Source organism: Ranitomeya variabilis, chromosome 3 (assembly GCF_051348905.1).
Source record: "Ranitomeya variabilis isolate aRanVar5 chromosome 3, aRanVar5.hap1, whole genome shotgun sequence".
In the NCBI taxonomy this organism is placed as follows: Eukaryota; Metazoa; Chordata; class Amphibia; order Anura; family Dendrobatidae; genus Ranitomeya; species Ranitomeya variabilis.
Genome location: NC_135234.1, coordinates 643,004,686 through 643,031,018, shown reverse-complemented (window position 1 = coordinate 643,031,018; position 26,333 = coordinate 643,004,686). Strand labels below are relative to the sequence as shown.

General features: G+C 42.6%; 1 protein-coding gene across 1 annotated transcript in view; it reads left to right on the top strand.

Annotated features, from left to right (window-relative positions):
- The window catches only part of LOC143816818 (retinol dehydrogenase 7-like), a 67,046-nt gene extending 41,135 nt beyond the window's left edge, over nucleotides 1-25,911 (top strand). The window contains exons 2-5 of the mRNA XM_077297680.1: nucleotides 9,083-9,416; nucleotides 13,919-14,177; nucleotides 16,582-16,748; nucleotides 25,317-25,911. Of these exons, the coding sequence (XP_077153795.1) occupies nucleotides 9,104-9,416; nucleotides 13,919-14,177; nucleotides 16,582-16,748; nucleotides 25,317-25,531 (954 nt within the window). The 5' untranslated portion in view covers nucleotides 9,083-9,103 and the 3' untranslated portion in view covers nucleotides 25,532-25,911. The remainder of the gene's footprint in view (nucleotides 1-9,082; nucleotides 9,417-13,918; nucleotides 14,178-16,581; nucleotides 16,749-25,316) is intronic.
- The last annotated feature ends 422 nt before the right edge of the window (nucleotides 25,912-26,333 follow it).

The window sequence follows — 26,333 nt, the reverse complement described above, 5'->3', positions numbered from 1 at the left end:
TGGGTAAAAAAAATATTTTTTTATTTTCACAGCTCTGCGTTATAAAATTCTGTGAAGTACTTGGGGGTTCAAAGTGCTCACCACACATCTAGATTAGTTCCTTGGGGGTCTAGTTTCCAAAATGGGGTTACTTGTGGGGGGTTTCTACTGTTTAGGCACATCAGGGGCTCCTCTGCAAACGTAACATGACGCCCGCAGACAATTCCTTCAAAGTCTGCATTCCAAAACGTCACTACTTCCCTTCCGAGCCCCGATGTGTGCCCAAACAGTGGTTCCCCCCACATGTGGGGTATCAGCGTACTCAGAACAAACTGGTCAACAACTTTTGGGGTCCAATTTCTCCTGTTACCCTTGTGAAAATAAAAAATTGCGGGCTAAAAATAATTTTTGAGGAAAGAAAATGATTTTTTATTTTCACGGCTCTGCGTTATAAACTTCTGTGAAGCACTTGGGGGGTTCAAAGTGCTCACCACACATCTAGATTAGTTCCTTGGGACGTCTAGTTTCCAAAATGGGGTCACTTGTGGGGGAGCTCCAATGCTTAGGCACATAGGGGCTCTCCAAATTGGATTGGAGCTAATTTTACATTCAAAAAGTCAAATGGCCCTCCTTCCCTTCTGAGCCCTGCCGTGCGCCCAAACAGTGGTTTACCCCCACATATGAGGTATCAGTGTACTCAGAAGAATTTGCCCAACAAAGTTTTGGATCCATTTTATCCTGTTTCCCATGTGAAAATGAAAAATTTAGGTTAAAATAAAATTTTTGTGAAAAAAAGTACTTTTTCATTTTTACGATCAATTTGTGAAGCACCTGGGGGTTTAAAGTGCTCACTATGCATCTAGATAAGTTACTTGGGAGGTCTAGTTTCCAAAATGGGGTCACTTGTGGGGGAGCTCCAATGTTTAGGCACATAGGGGCTCTCCAAAGGTAACATGGTGTCCGACAAACGATTGGAGACAATTTTTCATTCAAAAAGTCAAATGGCACTCCTTCCCTTCCGAGCCCTGTTGTGCACCCAAACAGTGGTTCCCTCCCACATATGGAGTTTTACCGTACTCAGGACAAATTGTACAACAACGTTTGGGGTCGAGTTTCTCCTTTTACCCATGGGAAAATTAAAAAATTGTTGCTAAAAGATAATTTTTGTGACTAAAAGTTAAATGTTCATTTTTTCCTTCCATGTTGCTTCTGCTGCTGTGAAACACCTGAAGGGTTAAAAAACTTCTTGAATGTGGTTTTGAGCGCCTTGAGGGGTGCAGTTTTTAGAATGGTGTCACTTTTGGGTATTTTTAGCCATATAGACCCCTCAAACTGACTTCAAATGTGAGGTGGTCCCTAAAAATAATGGTTTTGTAAATTTTGTTGTAAAAATGAGAAATCGCTGGTCAAATTTTAACCCTTATAACTTCCTTGCAAATTAAACTTTTGTTTCCAAACTTGTGCTGATGTAAAGTAGACATGTGGGAAATGTTATTTATTAACTACTTTGTGTCACATAACTCTCTGGTTTAACAGAATAAAAATTCAAATTTTGAAAATTGCGAAATTTTCAAAATTTTCACCAAGTTTGCTTTTTTTTCACAAATAAACGCAAAAATTATCGACCTAAATTTACTACTATCATGAAGCCCAATATGTCACGAAAAAACAGCTTCAGAATCCCTAGGATACGTTGAAGCGTTTCAGAGTTATTACCTCATAAAGGGACACTGGTCAGAATTGCAAAAAATGGCCAGGTCATTAAGGTCAAAATAGGCTGGGTCATGAAGGGGTTAAAGAATAAGTAACATGTCTGTGAGAGCCAGAATTCTTGCTGGTTGGTAGGTGATCAAATACGTATTTCATCCAATAAAATGCAATCTAATTATTTAAAAATCATACAATGTGATTTTAATTTTTTTTTTATTTTTACATTTTGTCTCTCACAGTTGAATTGTACCCACGATAAAAATTACAGACCTCTCCATTCTTTGTAGGTGGGAAAACTTGCAAAATCGGCAGTATATCAATTAGTAATTTTTCCCACTGTACATGTTATGCTTCAAATGGTTGATTCCTTATACTGCATATTTATAAATATGCCTATGTTTATAAACTTAGTCTGTGTTCGCATTATATTTGCCATTGCGTTCAGTGGCTCCATTGGGGCTTACGTTTGGATCCTTCTCAAAATGGGATTTGGAGTATGCACCAACAGGGCTGTTGACTATCACATTACAGATGGAGTCATGTCTTTTGTTATCCCTTTATATTTTATGATGTGGCACCCCTGAAGCCATGTTCTACATGTAACGGGTGTCCAATTGACCTGTACAAACTAACTGGTGGTGGCCACTAGTTGTCTTGAGTTATTGCGGAGCTTGACAGTGAGCGTACCAGAGTACATATATGTGTATATATATATTGTGGTGATACGCTACCTGAGTGTGTTTGGGGGACACTCGCTTGGCATAGAATTCAAGCACTCAGGCACGATATCTCACACAAATCAATCCATACGGTTTATTAATTGTCATAAACCGCACCATAAGTCAGGTTGTACATCACCGGCTTACACATAGTCTGTTACTTTAACACGTGTGGCTTTACAAAGCATTCAATAGTCACGCCTTAACTCTCTAGTCACCAGGTGACTGCATAGTTCAGCAACTGTCATAGGTTGGCGCACACAGTTCTTTTCCCCATACCAGGGGTTACCTCTCAGGAGCTCCTGCTCCACAGGTTGACTCCACGTGAGTCCCAGGTCCTCAACACGGACTGTCCAGGTCAACGGTCTCTCAGTGCTTCCAGGACGTCTCCACTCCCAGGAGACTCCAACACTGACCGTCCAGGTCGACGGTTTCTCAGTGCTTCCAGGACATCTCCACTGCCAGGAGACTCCAACACTGACCGTCCAGGTCCACAGGTCTCTCAGGTGCTTCCAGGACATCTCCACTCCCAGGAGACTCCAACACAAAGACCACTCAGTGCCAAAAACCCAACCATGTGCTATTCAGGAATCCTATTCCCCAGGACTTCCAACACAAGCTTCCAGGGTCTTGCACTTGGACCATTCAGATCCACCCACAGGAACCCACATGAACCACATTACATACCTGTAACCACTCCCTTGGGCGGCCTCAAGATTTGTATAGCCCCTGACCGTCTCAAGGTACACCCGGGCCACTGAATAAACCTTAGTGTCCCCATGGATGCAGGTGACCTCGATCTTTTCAGACCTTAGAAATTGATCTTCTGCAGACTTTACCAAGGTCACCGAGCTCCCCAAATCAACCAGACCAAATACGTCCTCTACCTCTGCGTTTAACTCCAGAACACACCATGTAGCCACCCACCAGGAGGGTAGTTCTTATGGCAGATTGGACATGCATAGTACCATTGTCCCTGGCTACAGTCCAAAGATGCATTCACTGCCGCCTCTTTTCCTGCCACCGCCCCTATTTTGGTTACCGCCCCCTTTTGGGAATCCGCCCCCTTTAGGGGCACTACCCCTTTAGGGACTCCACCCCCTTTTGGGCAACTACGCTCTTTTGGGATACTGCCCCCTTTTGGGACTCCACCCTTTTTTAATAACCATACCTGTTTGGGTTACCGCCCCCTTTTGGACCACTCTTTCCCTGGGGTACACCCCATGGACTCCCCACAGTACTTTCAGGCCCCAGTTTGCACAGTACACCAATGTGACTCAGGCCTTGCACAGGCCCTTTAAGAGTCTGCACACTCTGGACCCACAATGTCTTTTTTTTTCCCTCTCTTTTCTCTTTGCTGCAACTGCAGCTACACTTCACAATGCTCTGTATGGCTCCACTGCAGACTTCGTGGACCCACCGATCCACAGCAAGACGCTTGTCAACTTCGTGGACCCGCCAATCCACAGCAAGATCTTGTCACCTTCGTGACCAGGCCGAGCCACAGCAAACTTTGTGACTTCGCCGAGCTACAGCAAGCTGACTTGAGATAACAAAACTTCACACGTGCTTTCTGACTGATGCCTGCGTTCTCCACCAAAATGTGGTGATACGCTACCTGAGTGTGTTTGGGGGACACTCTCTTGGCATAGAATTCAAGCACTCAGGCACGATATCTCACACAAATCAATCCATCACCGGCTTACACATAGTCTGTTACTTTAACACATGGGGCTTTACAAAGCATTCAATAGTCACGCCTTAACTCTCTAGTCACCAGGTGACTGCACAGTTCAGCAACTGTCATAGGTTGGTGCACACAGTTCTTTTCCCTATACCAGGGGTTACCTCTCAGGAGCTCCTTCTCCACAGGTTGACTCCACGTCAGTCCCAGGTCCTCAACACAGACTGTCCAGGTTGGCAGTCTCTCAGTGCTTCCAGGACATCTCCACTCCCAGGAGACTCCAACACTGACCATCCAGGTTGACGGTCTCTCAGTGCTTCCAGGACATCTCCACTGCCAGGAGACTCCAACATTGACCATCCAGGTCGACGGTCTCTCAGTGCTTCCAGGACATCTCCACTGCCAGGAGACTCCAACACACAGACCACTCAGTGCCAAATACCCAACCATGTGCTATTCAGGAATCCTATTCCCCAGGACTTCCAACACAAGCTTCCAGGGCCTTGCACTTGGACCATTCAGATCCACCCACAGGAAACCACATGAACCACATGAACATTACATACCTTCAAACCACATATCCAAGCCCTTTCCACTTCCTGCCGACTTCAACTCAAAAATATTGCACGAATCCGTTCATTCCTCAACCAAGAATCTGCAAAAACCCTAGTCCATGCCCTCATCATCTCTCGCATTGACTACTGCAACCTCCTGCTCTGTGGCCTCCCCTCAAACACTCTCGCACCCCTCCAATCTATTCTAAACTCTGCTGCCCGACTAATCCACCTGTCCCCCCGCTATTCTCCGGCCTCTCCCCTCTGTCAATCCCTTCACTGGCTCCCCATTACCCAGAGACACCAGTACAAAACCCTAACCATGACATACAAAGCCATCCACAACCTGTCTCCTCCATACATCTGTGACCTCGTCTCCCGATACTTACCTGCACGCAACCTCCGATCCTCACAAGATCTCCTTCTCTACTCCCCTCTTATCTCCTCTTCCCACAATCGTATACAAGATTTCTCTCGCGTATCACCCCTACTCTGGAATCCTCTACCACAACACATCAGACTCTCGCCCACCATCAAAACCTTCAAAAAGAATCTGAAGACCCACCTCTTCCGACAAGCCTACAACCTGCAGTAACCACCAATCGACCAAACCGCTGCATGACCAGCTCTACCCTCACCTACTGTATTCTCACCCATCCCTTGTAGATTGTGAGCCTTCGCGGGCAGGGTCCTCTCTCCTACTGTACCAGTTATGACTTGTATTGTTCAAGATTATTGTACTTGTTTTTATTATGTATACCCCTCCTCACTTGTAAAGCGCCATGGAATAAATGGCGCTATAACAATAAATAATAATAATAATAATAATAATACCTGTAACCACCCCCTGGGTCGGAGTGTGGGTGTGTGTGGCTAGTTTGACCCTCCCATCCCTCATAACTAGCCCTGCCAGTCTCCCATTAGAACTACACAATTACTTGTGAGACTACAGGTCCCAGAACACAACATAACTTTAGACTGACAGCACAGAGTGTCTTCCTCTGTGACACACATACTGGCCATTTATAATCCTGCCGGACTTTGTCTCATTGCCACAGTTATACATCCAAGTGAATCCTGCAGTGCACACACAGCACCCCCTGGCTGTAACATTGGTCACTGCACCACAGCACACACAGCACACACAGCACCCCCTGGCTGTCACATTGGTCACTGCACCACAATATATATATATATATATATATATATATATATATATATATATATATATATATATGTGTATATATATATATATATATATATATATATATATATATATATATATATATAACTTCAGGTCCTCTGGGAGTTTGGGGGTTCTGCGCAGAATCTTAGCTGGGCCCAGCATTACGCTTTTCTGGACAGAGAGTTCAGATGTTGCTTCTGGGATCTGTTGTAGACATTTTTCCAACTCAGGGGTCACTGCTCCAAGTGCTCCTATCACCACTGGAATCACTGTTGCTTTCACCTTCCACATTTTCTCCAGTTCTCTTGAGAAATCTCCAGCTTCTCATATTCCTTTTTTCTGATGTTGCTGTCACTTGGCACTGCCACATCTATTATCATTGCTGTCTTCTGATCCTTGTCTACTATCACAATGTCCAACACCTACTTATCCATCTGGATCTTGAAGTTCTGCAGGATTTTAGCCCTTTCATTCTCCACCACTTTCTCTGGGGTCTCCCACCTGGACTTAGAGGGACTTAGTCCATATGCTGTGCAGATGTTCCTGTATACAATTCCCGCTACTTGATTGTGGCGTTCAGTATACACTGTTCCTGCTTGCATTTTGCATCCTGCCAGTATGTGTTGGACTGTTTCTGAGGTTTCTTTGCATAGCCTGCGCCTTGGGTCTCGTCTTGTGTGGTAGATTCCTGCTTCTATGGATCTGGTACTTAGTGCTTGCTCTTGTGTCGCTATTATTAGTGCCTCTGTGCTGCCTCAGAATCTAGCTTTCTCCAGCCACTGGAAGGGTTTCTCCATGTCAGCCATCTCCATTATGTGTCGATGGTACATCCAATGCAGCGGCTTGTCTTGCCATGGCGCTTCATTTCCTGTTTTCCTTCCAGATCTGTTGCTGCCTTAGGCTTTCAGCATCTCAACTTTTGGTGCCATTTTTTTGATATATTCCTGGATACTCCTTGTTTCATCCGTGATGGTAGCTTATCAAGCCTCGACCACCCTCCTTTCTGCTGGCATACAATCTTTGTGTGTTAGACTTAGGGTGGAGACATCCATGCATTGATTACCTTGCCTCTCTTTATTACCAACCGACCGCACTTCTCCAGTCCGAAGGACATTCCGATGTCTTCACTGTAGATCCTTGTCAGGTGGATCAGTAAATTGATGTCTCATTTTTGGCATACAGCTTGATGCCATCCATGCAGAGGAGGTGGCTGATGGTGCTTCCACTCTTGAACTTGTAGCCATAGCCAGACTCTGTAATTATCTGACTGAGGGGGTTCAAGCCTATGCAGAACAGCAATGGGGACAGTGCATCACCTTGGTATATGCCGCATTTAATGGTCACTTGAGCTAGTTGTCTTGAGTTGACTTCCAATGTTGTTCTCCATAGCCCCATTGAGTTTCTGAGGAAGGTTCTAAATTTTCTGTTGACATTATAGAGAGCCAAGCATTCATAAATCCATGTGTGTGGCATTGAGTCATAGGCTTTCCTGTAGTTAATCCAGGCTGTGCTGAGATTGGTCTGTCTGGCAGGTTATTGGGCAGTAGTTGGATGAAACTTTTCCTTTGTGAGGATCCTTCATGATAAGCATTGTTCTTCCTTGTGTTAGCCAAGCTGGTTGGTGGCCTGCTTCTAGCAGTTGGTTCATCTACTTTGCCATGCATTCATGTACTGCTGTTAATTTCTTTAGCCAGTAGGTGAGGATCTTGTCAGGGCCAGGTGCTGTTCAGCTCTTCATGTTCTTGACCCGCTGTTGGATATCTGCTTCTGTAATGATGACTGATTCTTGCTCTAGGTGGTTGCTGTGTTTCATTCTCGAATCTTGCAGCCACATTGCACCTGTGTTGTATGTTTCTTCCTTCTTCTATATGTTCCTCCAGTACTGTTCAGTCTCTGCTATTGGTGGAGTTGATACCTTTATGCATTAAAATCGCAGGTGTACAGTGCCGGCAAAAAAATCTTTACACTTGTGCGACAGAATTGTTTTTACATGTAAAATCCGCATCATTATTTCACTTCTTAAAAGTTTACACAATGGGGGAGATAATCAAAAACTGTCTAATGTTAAAACTGGCTCAGTTGCCCAAAGTTGCCCATAGCAGCCAATGAACGCTTCACTTTTCAATACTAATTGTAATGCATTATTCACAATAAAACACTTGAATGTTAAGATTTTGTGGTTTCACTGAACTTGTAAAGATTGTTTTTGCCAGAACTGTATATGCTTTACGTTTACTGTGAGCTGCCCAATATCCAAGAAAATAGCGAAAGCAGCCATGGCGTTGTCCATCAATCAATAGTCATTAACATGATGTGTCCTTTTTTCAGCCATATTTATTCACTGGTATACAGTGATTTTGGTGCCAACGATGTCGGAACGGTTTTATATTAAGTTTATGGTGCCGATTAAGAAAATGACCTCAGTTTTACCAGGCTCTAGTTTTTGAGATATTTAATAGTTCAATAATGAATTAATTACAGTAGAATCAAAAAGTCCCTTTTATAAGCCTACAAATTGAAATGCAAAATAATTATATAGGATATTTCATTACCTAAGACACTGTTAAAGAGTCAAACAGACTAAAAGACCAAAAGCTATGGCATTTTCTATCACACACAAGTTGAATTGGGGGAATGCATTATTTTCATGGATGAATTGTCCCAAAAGCTAGAACCAGTTCAGCAAAAGTAATGGGATTTTAGAATTTAGCACCCTCAAAATATCTTAAATTTATTAAAAAAACCTTGGCATCTGAATTTTTATTTTTGTAGATCTGTGTTCTGTATTGAACTTTTAGGGTGAGTAGACTTCATTATTTTGACAAAAGCTTCAGTTTTTAGCTGTTAATTGGAATTATGTTTTTTTTTTCAGTATTGCTTAGTTAGGCTACGTTCACATTTGCGGTCAGCGCCGCAGCGTCGGGCACCGCAGCGGTGCCGCATGCGTCATGCGCCCCTATATTTAACATGGGGGCGCATGGACATGCGGTGCACTTGCGTTTTGCGCCGCATGCGTCACTGCGGCGCCCGCGTCCGGGCGCAGAGGACGCAGCAAGTTGCATTTTTGCTGCGTCCAAAATCAATGAAAAAAGGACGCATGTGGCGCAAAATGCAGCGTTGTGCATGCGTTTTGCTGCGTTTTTGTTTGCGTTGTGCGTTGCGGCGCCGACGCTGCGGCGCACAACGCAAATGTGAACGTAGCCTTACATGTAAAAAAAAAACTCACCTTCAATCGCTGATCACATTGCAGGTTAAAATTGCATCTCCCATCATGTGGCTCCTTCTGTTGGTGGTATTTGTCCTGATCTTCTTGTACAGATGGCATAGACAAAGTCTGATTCTGGAAAATCTCACCGACAAATATGTCTTTATCACTGGATGTGACTCTGGATTTGGAAACCTATTGGCAAAGCAGATAGATAAACGTGGAATGAAGGTCCTGGCTGCTTGTTTGACCAATCAAGGGGCAGAAAACCTAAAGAAAGAGACCTCTAGTAGACTGCAAACAATAATATTGGATGTTACCGACAGCAAAAGTGTAAGCGCTGCTGCCGAAAAGGTGGCCGCTACGGTTGGAAGTAAAGGTAATCTATTATTATTCCATTTTTCTTTAAAAGGATAAAAGGGTTGTCTAGGAGTAGAGCAAAAGTTTCTCTTTTTTTCTTTTTTTGTTCTAGAAATGGTGACGCATCTGTTGCTTCCATTTTTTTAAGTCATGGAAAATCACCTTAGTCCTGTTGACTTTCTCCTAATATTTGTAATTGTATTATGGAGCAGTAGCCTTGCATACACATTTCTGTCTGGCTCCTGCTGAAAATTTGTACAAAACACAAAATTAAGACAGGGATATTAAACTGTCATCTTTGTTTGCAGTGCATCAAGAATAAAAAAGAAAAAAAAATGGTGTTATTAATGTGCTGTACCAACGCATATCTCAGATCAATCTGCTCACAGTTACAATGACTCTGCAGGTTCAGCACCTACCTGTCACTTAAATCTTTGTATTTTCATTCACAGACCGAGACTATCACTAGCATTTTCTTTTTTTTTCTGTAGTAGTACACCTCTATCAGATTTATGCCTTTTTTTATCCCAATGAGGAATGTGCTGTGTGTTTGTGAGGAAGTCCATGTGGCCATGTCTATTGTCATAAGCCCATTCTCTGTCTTAGGGCTTGTTTCCACTTGCGAGAAACACGTCCGTGTCTCGCATGTGGAAACCAAGCTGTGGCGCCGGCACTTTGAAATGGAGCGTGCAGCTCCATGTGTTGCTATGCGGCCGCACACTCCACTCTGGAGTGCCGGCGCCACAGCTTGGTTTCCACATGCGAGACACGGACGTGTTTCTCGCAAATGGAAACAAGCCCTTATGCAATACTCAGCAGTGAGTGAATTGGTGTCAGTGGTGTCAGGCATTTTTTTTTTTGCTATCCCCACAAATCAAATAATAAATTGTTCGAATTTGTCACGACTTGCACATTTCAGGAAATTTGACTCGAAGTCTATCCACTCAGCTCTAGTTTCTAGTGAACCACTTTACATAAACATACTATTTGTCATCTGGACATTGTTTTCAGAGGTGCCACTTTTGAGGGTAATTATTGTTATCACACCATTATTTTGGAACCAAAAACTTTGGGGACACTGTTTTGGCCATTTCTTGAATGTTGGTTCAATTATCCTGAAAAAAAAATGGAAAAGTAGGTTGGTAACCCTATTGTAAGTGCTAGTAATTTTGCATAATAGAACAATGAAAGCCAAGTCCGATTACTTTGTAGGTGGATTAAATACTCTTAATTTCACAGGCCCAAACAATCTGGGGGACATCAGCAGCCACACAAATAGATAAAGTATGGGATCATTGCTGTCAGAAGCTTGCAGAATTCAAGGCTGAGACTCTTGCCTCCTTTGAATCCCTGCACTGGACTGGTAGCTTTACATTCGTCATCAGTCTGTACACTTCCTGTGGGATCAGGGTTAGGTAATTGAAGTAAATAAGAGAGTGTGATCTAGCACAGCCAAGTTGAAGTAGGCAGCGAATCCTCAGCTCTGATGAAAGATCACTCTTGTTCTGTGGAAGCAATAGACAAAGGATGGGATATGAAGGATCATCCTTGAGAAAGGACTGAAATTCAGTCTGAAACATGTAAGAAAAACTATCAGATTTTATTTCTATATTACAGAGAATGTTCCATTTTTATTCAATTCTACTAATAAAAATTGATTATCCAAAAAACAGCTGGATATCGTATCTCTACATTTTCCTTAGGTAAATATAGGACACAAAACAAAAGGCAATAAGTTCAACATTTAAAAATTTTTGTTTTACTCGACATCAATTAAAACTATGAGGGTAAAGGGTAAACACAATAAGATGTTAACTGTTTTAGTAAAACAGCAAAATCAGCTTAAAGAGTAACCATCGGTTGAATTTTTATTTCATGAATTAGTAGTATATGTGATAATAAGAAGCTTCTCAGAGAAATCTGCTTCTTTCTCTTCCAAAACTGATCATTCATTCTCAGTTCACAAGTAAAATCTGTATTCAGTAACTCCCATTTAAGTAATATAATAGTCTGTCATCACTGAATGATCAGTGCTGGAGAAGAAAAAAGCAGATTTTGTAATAAGCTACAGTATATTAGAAAGTTATTTATATTTTTCTATACTATTTAATCAGAAATTTTTTTTAATGACGGTTACTATTTACTACTTTCACTCCTTTTTATACGTTAAAGGGAACAATGTGCAATGCATGGGCAGAATGCATCAGACATTTGCTGCATGATTTCAACCAGGTATGTTAGACTTTGAAATACTGCAGCATTTCAGAGGAAAACATTCTTTAAAAGCCGCCAGAGATCAAGACGCATGAGAGACTAGTCAGATAAATGGGATCCCAATAGATTCTCTCCTCCCACTTCCAATGACTGACAGGTCTTCCCCTATACATGCACACAGTGAGAAACCTGTCACTCAAGGGAAACAGGCAGGGAGAAGCTGCAAGTGACTCACTATTTGTACTAGCCTCCCATTCAGCTCGGTTCCCATTTGGATTTTAAACTATGTTTTTCCTCTGTAAGATTGCAGAATTTCAGAGTCAAACATACATGGTTGAAATCATTCAGCCAGTCTCTTCTACATACTGCCTGATGATCAGGTTCCTAGAAAGGGGTTGAAGAGTGGGAAAAAATATATATATATTTTTTTTTTTATTTCGCCAGTCTCTTTTTCAGAGATGTTGGATTCTAAACATTAGGAAGCCCAGATTTTTTCTTTAAACATTAAAGAGTTGAGAAAAGAGAGCTGCAGTGTGTCACATATACAGCTAGTCTTCTAGTCCATATATATGGTGACTTTTTCTCTGGTGCCTGGGACAGAGCATTTATGTGATGACATTACAGCAGAGCTCTGCAGCACAGCTCTTCTCTCCTTGCTTTTCCTTGTTTTTTAATATATAAATGATACGTTAAGACAGTCTGCCTCCAGGGATTATTTTAAATGAAAGGGGACATTACCAGTGTGAGACATGTAATGACTGACAGTTTGCACTTCTGATCTCACTGCAGAGTTGTGTGTGATTGCAACTAGCACAGTTTAGCAAAGCTGAATTTTGTCTCATTACAAACATATCTGCAGTGGTAGCTCTCCTCTCACAGTGCTGTCAGCTCAGTTGTACTCCTCTAACTCTACACTGGCTGCATGTGAGAGGGAAGCTGAAGTAGGGTTAGTTGTATTTAGACACAGCTTTACAGCAGAGCTGATAGCACTATGAGCTGCAGATATGTTTGTAATGAGCAAAGTTCAGCACTGCTGTACTGTGTTAGTAATAATCAGGCACAGCTCTGCAGTGAGATCAGGAGAACAGACTATCAGTCATTATGTCTCACACTGGTAACAACCCCCTTTCACTGTCAAGGAGATCTGTGCCCTGCCCAGGGATCTTCATTGATCATTTACATATGTAACACCCCTTTAGGGCTACCAGGGTACTCTGGGTGTTATAGGGGGTCTCAACTCTCCAGGGCGCAGTGCCTCCACCCAAATCTTGATTGGAGCTCTCTCTCTGGGACTGCAGAAGGACTATTATCTTCTGCCTGGGGCTGACTCGGGAAGCCCCTGCCGCATTCAGTACACACTCACAGGGATCAGGAGTAAAACAGTTTAATAGGTTTATTGCTATGCAGCATAAATGAGATGGATTTAAAAGAATAACATGCAGTACAAGTAACTGTGCTCTGTCAAAGTCATATACACATCACACTCTAATTCTACTTCAACCCTGTAAGTATAACGTAGCAGGGTTTTTTGTTTCCTCTGGTATAACTCAGTCCAAACGTTGGGGCCCAGTTGCCACGGATGTTGGCGTGCAAATTAGAACAGTTGGTACACTTAGATTAATATGAATGGCAATAGTCTGGGCTGTAGTGTACTCACTGTAAATAGCGCAGGTGGGATCACAAGTTCTTGATGTAACTTGCTTCAGAGGGTAAAAGAAAGCCATGCTCTCTCCAGCAGTACGGGTATATCTGAGGGGACAACAACACTGCAGCGTAGAGGGATGCAAATCCACCATGCTCAGTCTCTCACAGCAAGTTGCCACGCTCACTCCTTTCTCTGCACTGTTGCTTTCACTTTCTGCCCAGCTCCTCCCTCCAAGTCCCTCCTCATTCAATCCAGGCTGTGTCATCTGACTAAAACAAGGGTCCCTGGGAATTTTAGTCCCCTGCAGCTCAGGGGAAAATCTGCTAATGTCTGTAGATCCCTGTTTAACAGCAGCTGTAAAGTTCTTCTTAGTGTCTGTAAGTCCCAGTATACCAGTAGCTGCCCTGACAGTTCCCAGTGCAGGTTTTACACAAATAAAGAGAAAGGTGAATTTTTCTGCAAGAAAACATCCCATCACAGATGTTAATGTATCAATTTCTTTCAACTCTATGACCTGCATGCTCAAGTAGACAGCTCATGAGGGTTGAGCCTACTGACAGCTTTGCTTTAAGTTTGGAGATGAGCAAGATATTCCCAGAAAGACATTGAAATTCTTTTTTATTGTATAGACTTTTTCTCATTGTTTTTTTTCTACCTTGCAGGGCTCTGGGGTTTAGTTAATAATGCAGGATATGGCTTTACTAATGCTCCCAATGAATGGCAAAAAAAGGAAGATTTTCTCAAGGTTCTGAATGTGAATTTGATTGGTATGGTTGATGTGACTTTACATCTACTGCCCCTTTTAAGAAAAGCCAAAGGACGTATTGTTAACGTATCTAGTGTTATGGGAAGACTGTCATTTGCTGGTGGAGGATATTGCCTGTCAAAGTTTGGTGTGGAGGCTTTCTCTGATAGTTTAAGGTAAGTTTGAAAAATTGTGTCAAACATGTAACATTGGTAAGAATAGTGCATATGGCTGCTAATATGCCCTGCTTTACATCTTGCTTCATGTTCATTTAAGCACATACACTGGATATAAAAATTCTATACACCCCTGTTTAAGTGACAGGTTTTTATCATGTAAAAACATCATAGCAGGAAGAATCATTTCAGAACTTTTTCAACATTTAATTTCACCGAAAATCTGTACAATTCCAAACAAAACAACAAAAATCCTTTTGAGGGGGGAAATTAAAAACAACAAAACTAAAATAATGAAGTTGCATGTATTAACATCCTCTTATAATTGGAGATGTTCTTGTGTTCAGAAAGTGTCAATCACATTTGTACTCATGTTAATTGTATTTCAGTTACAATTATCAGTAAATTTTATTTTAAATCTATGAGGTCTCTTCTAAAATTCTGAATAGGAATTTTACTTTTTACAACAACCCTAGGTGTGATTCCGAAATAAAAAAAAAGAAAAGCTTTGCCAGAAAAAGATCAAAGTTTTGGAATGGCCCAGCCAGAGAATAGACCCAATTGATATTCTTTTGGATCACTTGAACAGTGCACTGTACACAGGAGATGCCCCTGCAATCTGTAAAATTTGGAGTATTACTGTAAGGAAGAGTAGGCTTTGATTGTAGAAGAGTCATGTTGATGGACTCCTACTCAAAAAAAAAAACCTGAATGCTGTCATTAATTCAAAAACTGCTTCAACAAAGTATTAGTGCATATTTAAGCAGCCACATTATTTTTGTGCTTTATTTTACTTTTTGAACCCGACAAAATTTTAGTTTGTTCTTCAATTGAATTGTAAACAATATACGCGATATTAAAGGTGGAAAAAGTTCTGAAATGATTTAATTCTTCTTGGTATGATTTTTATTACATGACAAAAATCTGGCATAAGGTGTGTAGACTTATTAAATCCTCTGTATGTAATAGATAGTTATATCGGAGGTCAAGACGTGCCATGTTTTGAAGTTGTCAGCATTCTCATGCCATCCACGTGGAGGCCGGAGTGCTTATGGCATGTTGAGTAAAGTGGACAGCTGGTGTGCTACTTGTAAGGGGGCCAGGGAGGTAGCCATGGTCAGGGGTTGTTGCGTTTCCATCCTCTGGCACCCCACAAATAATACATACTGTCCCGGTAGCTGTGAGATGTGTGTGCAACGCCAATCACTCACTTTTGAGTTAGAGTCTGCCTCAGGTTGCAGCGTCCTGGAGTTCTTCAGCATCACGCAATGATTATCAGAGTCCAAGTTCATTTTCAACACAACAACTTTACTTAGCTCGTCCAGTTTAGTCACAGACACCGCACAGACATCTTCACAAAACATAAACATTCCTTCCTCTATGTTGTCCCTTGGTTTTTCTGAAACCTCTCCATCCCGCACCGTATCCTTCGGTATAGCAGCTTCTCAACTAGTCGAACTAGCTCATGACTGGAGTTCCCCATCCATTTTCCCCCTCCATGGGTGAAACTAAAGGATACTGCTGCCAATCCTTCTCAGACCGTAGGTCTTGGACGTCCCGGGATTTCCCTTTAAGCCTAGTCGCTGTCACTTTCATGCTGCCTTAGTCCTCTCATGCTCATGCAACTTTTAGCTCCGTAGGCTCTAGACTGCTGGATTTCTTTTCTTAACCTCCACTGGCACAACGTCACGGTTCTTACTCCACTCTCTCACAAACTAACTCACCTCAGAAGTGCCCCAACTAATATTGCTCTGGCCCCTCCCACTATGCTGTCACTCTTTGACATGTGAACCTAACTTAACCTATTAGTTCCCCCACTAAACTGTAACTCCCTTAGAAAAACTATTCCTTTACTGATACTCCAGTTCCCTAACTCTAGTGTGCCCCACTGAACTATTCCCAATCCTATCCTTCATATCTCTCCCTGATCTGATCACAGCATCAAAACATGCAAAGTAGATATAAAACATGTACACATTATAATAACCATATCAATAGTAATAGGATACACGTAAACATTATTTACATGACCACACATGGACATTAGAAGAAGATGGGTATGACAGCTCCTGTCACCCTCTTACACTACTTGTAGAAGAAGAAGAGATCAGTCAGGTGATCCAGTAGACCATCTGCTACGCCCTGGTTCTTTTTCCATTCTCTCACCTGGAACCCAATGGAGAAAGATGAGAAAGACCTGCGTGATTTAGAGCTGTTACAGGGTCTCTTCAGTTTTCAACATAACTTTTTCTTCCCTGCCCTGTGTGAATAAGATGGACAACAGGTCAGAGTTGTTTTGCCGACATGAGAGGAACCTACACAATATTAAGCAGTTGGTTTTAAAATGATGCTTGTAAATGGATCTGCACACTAACTATAACAATGTTGTTCTTTTTATCTACAGGAGGGAACTACGTGAGTTTGGAGTAAAGGTCTCTATAGTAGAACCAGGTGGTTTCCAAACAACGATGGTGCTCTCAACTGATGCTCATGTAAATAACTTAAAGCGTCTCTGGGGAAATCTCTCCACAGAAATCAAAGAGATCTATGGCAAGCAATACTATGAGCAATGTAAGTTTATATCTATAGATACAGTTCAGAAAACCTTAGTTGCAAAAGCCCAGTTAAAATAGAAACAGATGATAGGAATCCAAGAAACCAGGTCTACTTAAAAATATCACTTTAATTTTGCCAAACATGAAGGTAATAAGTAATATGGACTGTGTTAACATATGTATTGGATGCCCTGTTAAAAACCTCCATGATAGCATTCATCACATTTGACAAAAATAGATTTATCCTTCTAGTCAAAATGACAGGCAGGTCACACATATACACCATTAAAGGGAACCTGTCACCCCCAAAATCGTGGGTGAGGTAAGCCCACCGGCATCAGGGGCTTATCTACAGCATTGTGGAATGCTGTATATAAGCCCCCAATGTATCCTAAAAGATTAGAAAAAGACGTTAGATTATACTCACCCAGGGGCGTTCCCGCTGCTGGTCCGGGTCCGGCGCCTCCCATCTTCATCAGATGACGTCCTCTTCTGATCTTCACGCTGCGGCTCCTGCGCAGTCATACTTTGTCTGCTCTGTTGAGGGCAGAGCAAAGTATTGCAGTGCGCAGGCACCGGGAAAGGTCAGAGAGGCCCAGAACCTGTGCACTGCAATACTTTGCTCTGCCCTCAACAGGGCAAAGTACGCCTGCATAGGAGCCGCAGCGTGAAGACCAGAAGAGGATGTTATCTGATGAAGATGGGAGGCGCCGAACCCGGACCAGCAGCGGGAACGCCCCTAGGTGAGTATAATCTAACGTCTTTTTCTAATCTTTTAGGATACATCGGGGGCTTATCTACAGCATTCCAGAATGCTGTAGATAAACCCCTGATGCCGGTGGGCTTACCTCACCCACGATTTTGGGGGTGACAGATGCCCTTTAATTCAATAGGGTTCATCAGGCGATGTTGATTTTGATCATAAGATGAATCTGTCACTGCATCATGGAAACTAATATGTAGATTTAATAGAGATATACAGTCATGTCCGAAAGTGCTGGAACCCTTTAAATTGTTCCAGAAAATTAAGTATTTTTCCCAGAAAATTATTGCAATTATACGGTTTGTTATACACCTGTTTATTTCCTTTAGAGTGTAATGGAACAACACTAAAACAAACAGAAAAAAAAGGCAAATTGGACATAATTTTACCTAAAACCCCAAAAATGGGCAGGACAAAATTGTTGACACCCTCAATTTCGTATTTGGTTGCACGCCCTTTGGATTAAATAACTGCAATCAATCACTTCCAATAACCATCAACAAGATTCTTACAACTCTCAAATGGAATTTTGGACCACTCTTCATTTGCAAACTACTCCAGGTCTCTCATATTTGAAGGGTGCCTTCTCCAAACAGCAATTTTCAGTTCTCTCCACAGGTGCCCATTGGGATTTGGATGCGGACTCATTGTTGGCCACTTCAGAACTCTCCAGTGATTTCCATCCTTTTCTGGGAGCTTCTTGAACTATATTTGGGGTCATTGTACTCCTGGAAGTCCCATTACCTTGGATGCAAACACAGCTTTCTGACACTGAGCACTGCATTGCAACCCAAAATCCTTTGGCAATCTTGAGATTTCATGATGCCTTGCTCACAGTCAAGACACCCAGTGCCAGAGGCAGCAAGACATCTTGAAATGGATAGAAACAAAGCACTGGAGAGTTCTGAAGTGGCCAGCAATGAGTCAGGATCTAAATGTCATTGAACACCTTTGGAGATATCTTAAAATTTCTATTGAGAGATGTCACCCTTCAAATATGTGAGAACTGGATCAGTTTGCAAAAGAAGAATGGTACAAAATTCCAGATCAGAGGTGTAAGAAGCTTGTTGATGGTTATAGGAAGCGGTTATTTACAATTATTTATTCCAAAGGGTGTGTGTTAGAGGCCGGGACTTCCCTGCCGGGTGGGATGTATCACAGGCACTGTTTGTTGCTCTGGTCTCCCATTCAGGTCTGGCTGCTAGGTCTGCTGCTTAAAGCAGATGTTGGTCCCGACATTCTGATCAGGCTCCTGTTATATGTGTGGTTACTGCTGGCTCTCAAGCTAAAGTTTATGGTAACCAGTGGTATTCAGTGGCAGCCCCACTCTCTGGAGTCCAAGATCAGAATTCACCTTACTGAGCATGTCCGTCATGTGGCGCCTTGTCATTGGTGCTTGAATGCTTTCTGTTCAGTGATCCATGTCAGCAAGTGTTGAGGGCTGGCCCTGTGCCATTAGAATTCTGTCACCTTCGGAGAGGAGATTGGCTGTGTGAGTTCAGGGCTGGCATCTAGCCACTAGAATTCTGGCTCCTCTGGAGAAGAGGTTTGCAGCATGTTCTTGCTGACTGTGAGTTTTTGCTATCTGTTTTCTGTCCCGTGTGTATGCTATACTTCCCTGTGGGGTTAACAGGGTATTGCACCACAGAGCAAGTCCCACCCAAGTGTTCTTTAGCAGTGGTGCTATCAGGGTATTGCACACTTCCTATTGTCCCTGTACCCCTCGGAGGTTAGCTGAGCTGGTACTAACCTTCCCTGTACCCCTCGGTTGTTAGCTGAGTAGGCACTCCTTTCCCTGTGCACCTCTGATTTGTGTTTGGGTTTGGGTTTCTGCATTCCATTCACACTGTGGGGAGTTTAACTGAGTGTGTTTTTAAGGAGGAACATTTGCTAGTTTTTTATCTGTCAGTATTCACACTAGAAGCAGTTATTCTTCTCGGCATGGTGGACCACAGGTTGGTATTGCACTTTTTAGTTTAATTTAATTTAGTGCAATCTGCCAACCCTAACAGTGTGCAACTAAATGTTAAGTTGAGAGTGCCAACATTTTTGTCCAGCCCATTTCTGGTGTTTTGTGTGAAATTATGTCCAATTTACCTTTTTTCTTAGTTTTTTTCTGTTGATCCAATATACACAAAGGAAATAAACGTGCACAGCAAAACATCTGTAAATGCAATGAATTCCTGGAGAAAAACTTCATTTTCTGTAACAATTTCTAGAGTGCCAAAACTTTCTGCTATGACTGTAAGTAGCTGAGTAATCACTAGGAACAATGAACACCTGAAAGAAGCTCAGTACCTCCCAGCCTCAGATTTGATGGACTATCTGTCGCTCAAAATACAGACAGCTCAGCATGCCCCAACACTAGATTGGGCGACTAAGATGTTAGCTATTACAGCTAAGACACAGCAGTGGAATCGTGACAAAGCCAACAATTTTGACTAAACCATTTTTGAGGTTTTGTGTGAAATTATGTCCAATTTGCGGTTTTTTTCAGGTTTTTTTGTGCTGCTCCAATACACACAAAGGAAATAAATGTGCATAATAAAACATGTGTAATTGCTAAACTTTAGTGGGAAAAATACTTCATTTTCTGGAACAATTTAAAGGGTGCCAACACTTTTGACCATGACTTCAGGCCCCGATTCCTCAAGACTGGTATTTTGCGCAGCACTCTTAATAATTGAGGCCAATGGAGTAAAATGCATGTAATATATTAAGAGGTGGCAGTCCCACAAAATTTATGGTTCTAAAGTTTAATGATTTAGTTGGGTAGGCTGAACAACACCCTGTCCAGCTCATGCTCGACCCATTTTGGCAAAGTTGCCTAGGACCGATGTGAAAACTCCAAAAGTCGCACATTTTTTGCATAACTTCTGACTTGCACAAAAATTTTGCCACATCTGAAAGTGTTTTGCCCCTGAAAACCCACAAAAACACCCTCAGGAATGGGGTCCATAGCTGTTTCTCAAGATAGTATAAAAGTTGTATATATATATATATATATATATATATATATATATATATATATATACATATATATATACATAAGTTAGTGATAATACATTGCTGTTCAATTACTGGAGTGGATAGCCATTCATTTGGTAGTAATTATCGCTGATCAATCTAAAAGGCCTTAAAAAATAGTTTTAAAAGGGTAATGCCAGACCCTTTCTGACTATTTGCCCAACCCGGCAGATACCTGGTGGATCACACTATCCAAGTGAGCATCTTCCTTCTGACTCCACCTGTCTAGGTACCACCTACATCCCCGCATAGCTTCTTCAGTGCACACAGTAACCATCTTTGGAGACTTATGCCGGGGGCGGCAGAACATTCCGTGAGGGCAGAACTATCACTTCTGTGTTCCTAAATCCCTGTGGCTCAAACTTTTTGAAGCTTCTCCTTTGTGGCATCAGATAATGTACCCTCTGCCTTTGCATCTGCTATATGTCTGCTGTCTGCTAATAAACAAAGTGGCAAAGCAGGAAGGGGAAACCTAAAGTAAACAAAGTTTTAGAGTAAGGGTACCGTCACACAGTGGCATTTTTATCGCTACGACGGCACGATTCGTGACGTTCTAGCGATATCGTTACGATCTCGCAGTGTCTGACACGCTACTGCGATCAGACACCCTGCTGAGAATCGTACGTTGTAGCACATCGTTTGAAACTTTCTTTCGTCGCTGGATCTCCCGCTGTCATCGCTGGATCGTTGTGTGTGACAGCGATCCAGCGATGCGTTCGCTGGTAACCAGGGTAAACATCGGGTTACTAAGCGCAGGGCCGCGCTTAGTAACCCGATGTTTACCCTGGTTACCAGCGTAAAAGTAAAAAAAAACAAACCGTACATACTCACCATCTGATGTCCGTCAGGTCCCTTGCCGTCTGCTTCCCGCTCTGTCTGTCTGCCGGCCGGAAAGTGAGAGCAGATCACAGCGGTGACGTCACTGCTGCGCTCTGCTCTCACTGTACGGCGGCGCTCAGTCAGAGCAGGAAGCAGACAGCAAAGGACCTGACGGACATCAGATGGTGAGTATGTACGGTTTGTTTTTTTTTACTTTTACGCTGGTAACCACGGTAAACATCGGGTTACTAAGCGCGGCCCTGCGCTTAGTAACCCGATGTTTACCCTGGTTACCAGCGAACCTCGGCATCGTTGGTCGCTGGAGAGCGGTCTGTGTGACAGCTCCCCAGCGACCACACAACGACTTACCAACGATCACGGCCAGGTCGTATCGCAGGTCGTGATCGTTGGTAAATCGTATAGTGAGACGGTACCCTAATAGTTTTGTTTAATCTAGGGTACTTAAACTTAAGCTTTGCCCTCCAACATAGCTAACAATCTAGGCAGAGCTCTCAATTCATAGGCTCTTGATGAAAATGGATACTCAAAGGGGTAAGTATTACTAATAATGTTCACAGTGTGATTTTTGCTGTGTATTTCCTGTACTTGTGTGCACGGTGCCTATCCCTTGTTTTGTGCTTGTGTACCCATATGACATGTAACATTTGAGCATGCAATGTGGGCTCAGTGTCTGTGATACCTGTGACCTTATGACGTGTGCCCTGACATTTTCACAGTGATTTTCTGATGTGTGTGCTTTGATGTTAGGTCTGTACAATATGGCTTATTGTATGCAGGGTGGTACTTAAAGTCAGGTGTCCGGGAAAAACTTAAATGTTACCAGTGGTAAAATAAAAAGCTACAAACGATACTCCCCCAATGGCACTGACCGGGGTTCAACATATCCAACTCTATAGTCTTCATTTACTCTAGCAGGTAATAGTTACCAATCAAAGTGGCAGCAGGACCGCTGGGACCTGTGATTAGGGTTGAGCGAAACGGGTCGGCCATTTTCAGAAGTCGACGACTTTTGGCAAAGTCGGGTTTCATGAAACCCGACCCCTGTGTGGGGTCGGCCATGAGGTCGGCGATCTTCTGAATCTGGTATCGGAATTCCGATACCGAGTTCCGATATGTTTGCGATATCGGAAATCGGTATCGGAATCCACATTTAAGTGTAAAACAAAGAATTTGTAATTCTCAGGTCCTTCACGCGCTCATTCTTAAGAAGGAAGGCTGCTGGAAAGAAGCAGGGCACCTCCGAGGGTGAGTATATACCTAATATGAATATAATCACCCTCGGCTTCTTTCCGGCAGCCTTCCTTCCTAAGAATGAGCGCGTTCAGGGCCTTAGATGACGTCACGGCTTGTGATTGGTCGCGGCCGCCCATGTGACCACCACGCGACCAATCACAAGCCGTGACGTAATTCTTAGGTCCTAAATTCCTAGAATTAGGAATTTAGGACCTGAGAATTACGTCACGGCTTATGATTGGTCGCGTGGCGGTCACATGGGCGGCCGCGACCAATCACAAGCCGTGACGTCATCTAAGGCCCTGAATGCGCTCATTTTAAGCAAAGAAGGCTGCCGGTTACCAGCGGTAAGGTCCAGGCTGCGTCGGAGAGGTGAGTATATCAATATTTTTTATTTTAATTCTTTATTTTACACATTAATATGGATCCCAGGGCCTGAAGGAGAGTTTCCTCTCCTTCAGACCCTGGGAACCATAGTATCCCATTGCACTGCATTGGGTTTCGTGTTTCGGCCGACCCCGACCCCGACTTTTTTATAATATCGGCCAATTTCACACGACCTGACTTTTGAGAAAGTCGGGTTTCGTGAAACCTGACCCGATCCTATAAAAATAAAAGTCGCTCAACCCTACCTGTGATTGATTGAGGTTTTCACAGGTACCCATTCACATGGAGACGTTTATTCTCAGCGAGGTAGGCAAGCATAGGACCTGATATACGAGAGATGCCGCAAAGGGGCTATCAGGTACACATAAAATTGGCCATTTTTATGCGCTAAACGCTCTCATTTTTTCATATTTCTAGTGCAGTATTGCAGTTCAGTTTTCATGTTTCATGTTTGCATGTCTTAGCGCTGCAGTGTGCTGCCTTTTTTACTTGACTATATATGAGTTGGTTACTCTAGGTTCAGCACCTGTTCACACTTAGTCTATGTATGGATGCGACGGTCAGTTTTTTCAAATATATCATTTAGCCTTCTGACTGAGCACTCCGCCTCCTAGCCCAGGTGTTTTAATCGCAGCAGGTCCAGTACCCCTCCACAGAGAGAGAGAATATGAGTCTAGGAAGAGGTTTTCACAGGTACCCATTCACATGGAGACGTTTATTCTCAGCGAGGTAGGCAAGCGTAGGACCTGATATACGAGAGATGCCGTAAAGGGGCTATCAGGTACACATAAAATTGGCCATTTTTATGCGCTAAACGCTCTCATTTTTTCATATTTCTAGTGCAGTATTGCAGTTCAGTTTTCATGTTTCATGTTTGCATGTCTTAGCGCTGCAGTGTGCTGCCTTTTTTACTTGACTACCTGTGATTGATGTCATAGTCAGGTGTTTTCAAATCGGTGACATTGATGTGCTACTAAAGACACTAACCATGGCAGCTAATCAAAGGTCCCAGTGGTTCTCCTGCAACTTTGAACAGTGACTGCTCGCTGCCGGAGTAAATGAAGACCACAGGGGGAAATGCAATGAATTCTGGCAAGTGGTAGTAGATGAGCACTGCTTTGGTTGTTTCTTTTATGTTACCAATCCATCTGTATTATGTAAATGATACCTGGACATCCCCTTTAACCTTTTAATGACAACTGCAGTATGGGAGCTGAGCCTGCCCCATTCCCAGCAGATCACAGCAGTGTTATTCAGCCATTGAAGCGATGGCCGGGGAACCACCACGGTGCAGACAGACTGCCGTACACAAGATGAGGTGCAAACAACAAAGGGTAAATTTATTGGAAGGCAAGGAATGAAGTGTAAGAGGAAGGTTCAAACAGGGGTTTGCAATGGAAAAGATAATTTACAAGAATTGTATTCTTTATCTGGGCCATTAAATAGCACGGTGCTCCAACTATTACAGAATCAATATACGTACACAAGCAGATGCAAACAATAAACAAATAATGATGCTACTCTGCATATAGCCTCCCTGGCTTCTCTAAGCAAGCCACACAGCTGCCATGTTCTGTCTGTTGAAGCCTACACTAGGCCCTAACATGTGCACAAAACAGGAACAAACTCACAGTGATGTTGGGGACTCAGATCCAGTCCAGGGGGCACCCAACAGTCTAGTATGGTGGTGCGCACAGCTCTCTGCCAGCTCCATGAAAAGTGGTCTTCTCCTTGCTTCTTGGTCCGGGAGGTGTTTCTGGAAACTGTAAATCCCTTTCTCAGTATCTTCATGGCTTCTCAAACTAGCACAGGACAGCCACCCTTGCTGCACCCGAAGAGTCTGTCCAATTTCACGAGTCCACTCCGTCCCACGCTGAGGGTCCTCTTTCATAGCTACAAGCACAGATGTTCTCTAAAGCAGCCTTTGGTTACATGCTCTAAAGGCTCAACTCTTCAGCACAGGGCAGTTTATTCACATAGTCTATTGCAGGGGGGAGCAGAAAATTCAATCACACCAGACAAGGGGGTGCTGTCTCTTAAAGTGGCAGCATGTTCCTTACTGTCCATAACAGCACCACTCCCCTACACCATCATCTGAGAGGAGCTCCGCCAGTGGCTGTTAATCTGTTTCTTGTGCTATTATAGCAACAATTACAGCACGCGGTCCAAGGGAGGCGCTGTCATCATTGCTCATAAAGTTTTACAATAAGCTCCAATCTGCATGAATCTTGTCCAGAAAGGCATCATATTGCATGACGTTGCTTACATAAACTAGTAAAGATTAGAATTCTAACAGTATTTTATAGAATAACATTTTCATTCATTTATCTACAGATGAAAATGTCCTGAAGAGTTTACTAAAGACAGGAAGTCCAAAGATTTACAAGGTTACCAATTGTATGGAACATGCATTGACCGCTGTGCACCCTTGGACAAGATATGCGGCTGGCTGGGATGCCAAGCTCTACTACATTCCTGTATCATACCTGCCTACAGTATTATCTGACTATTTGCTTTCTCGATATGCACCCACACCAGCTCACAAATAAATATTAACAGAACAAAGTACAACCAAATTTGGCTTATCTGATTTAGCATAAAAAAATTGTTGTAATTCTAATCATTTTCAACAATTAAGACTTAATATTCTACATATATAATATAATTCAATTAATAAATGTTTTAAGAATGTTCCCTATTGTGATACAGCTTATTCTTACAAATGAGTATGCTGTGACCTCTTACTAATGTTAGGTGTAACTTAGGAATATACTGTTGTGCTGAAAAGTTTACATACCCCAGCAGAATTTTTGCTTTCTTGGCCTTTTTTTTAGAGTATATGAAAGATAAGATAACACCAAAACTTTTTCATAAGTTGTAAAGTGCTGTGGAATCTGTTGGCGCTATATAAATAAAAATTATTATTATTATTATTATTTTTCTCCACTCATGGTTAGTGGTTGGGTGAAACCATTTATTGTCAAAATACTGTGTTTTCTCTTTTTAAATCATAATGACAACTAGGGTTGAGCGAAACGGATCGGTCATTTTCATAAATGCCGACTTTTAGGCAAAGTCGGGTTTCATGAAACCCGAACCGATCCTACAGTGGGAATATACTTGGCACTCAGGGGAACTTTGTAGTGAAGTAAAACATCATTTATTCAGTGCATCCAGTTCAACATGAACGTTTTCGGTCCAAACATCTCCGGGAGGGCTCCCTGCAGTATGGCGCCATTCTCCGAGGCAGCATCAGCGCTCCCTGCACCAGCGATTACCTCGCCCATCTGAAGCGCATTCATGTTAACTGCATAAGTATTCAAAAAACCTGTCTGATGAAGGTCCTATGTT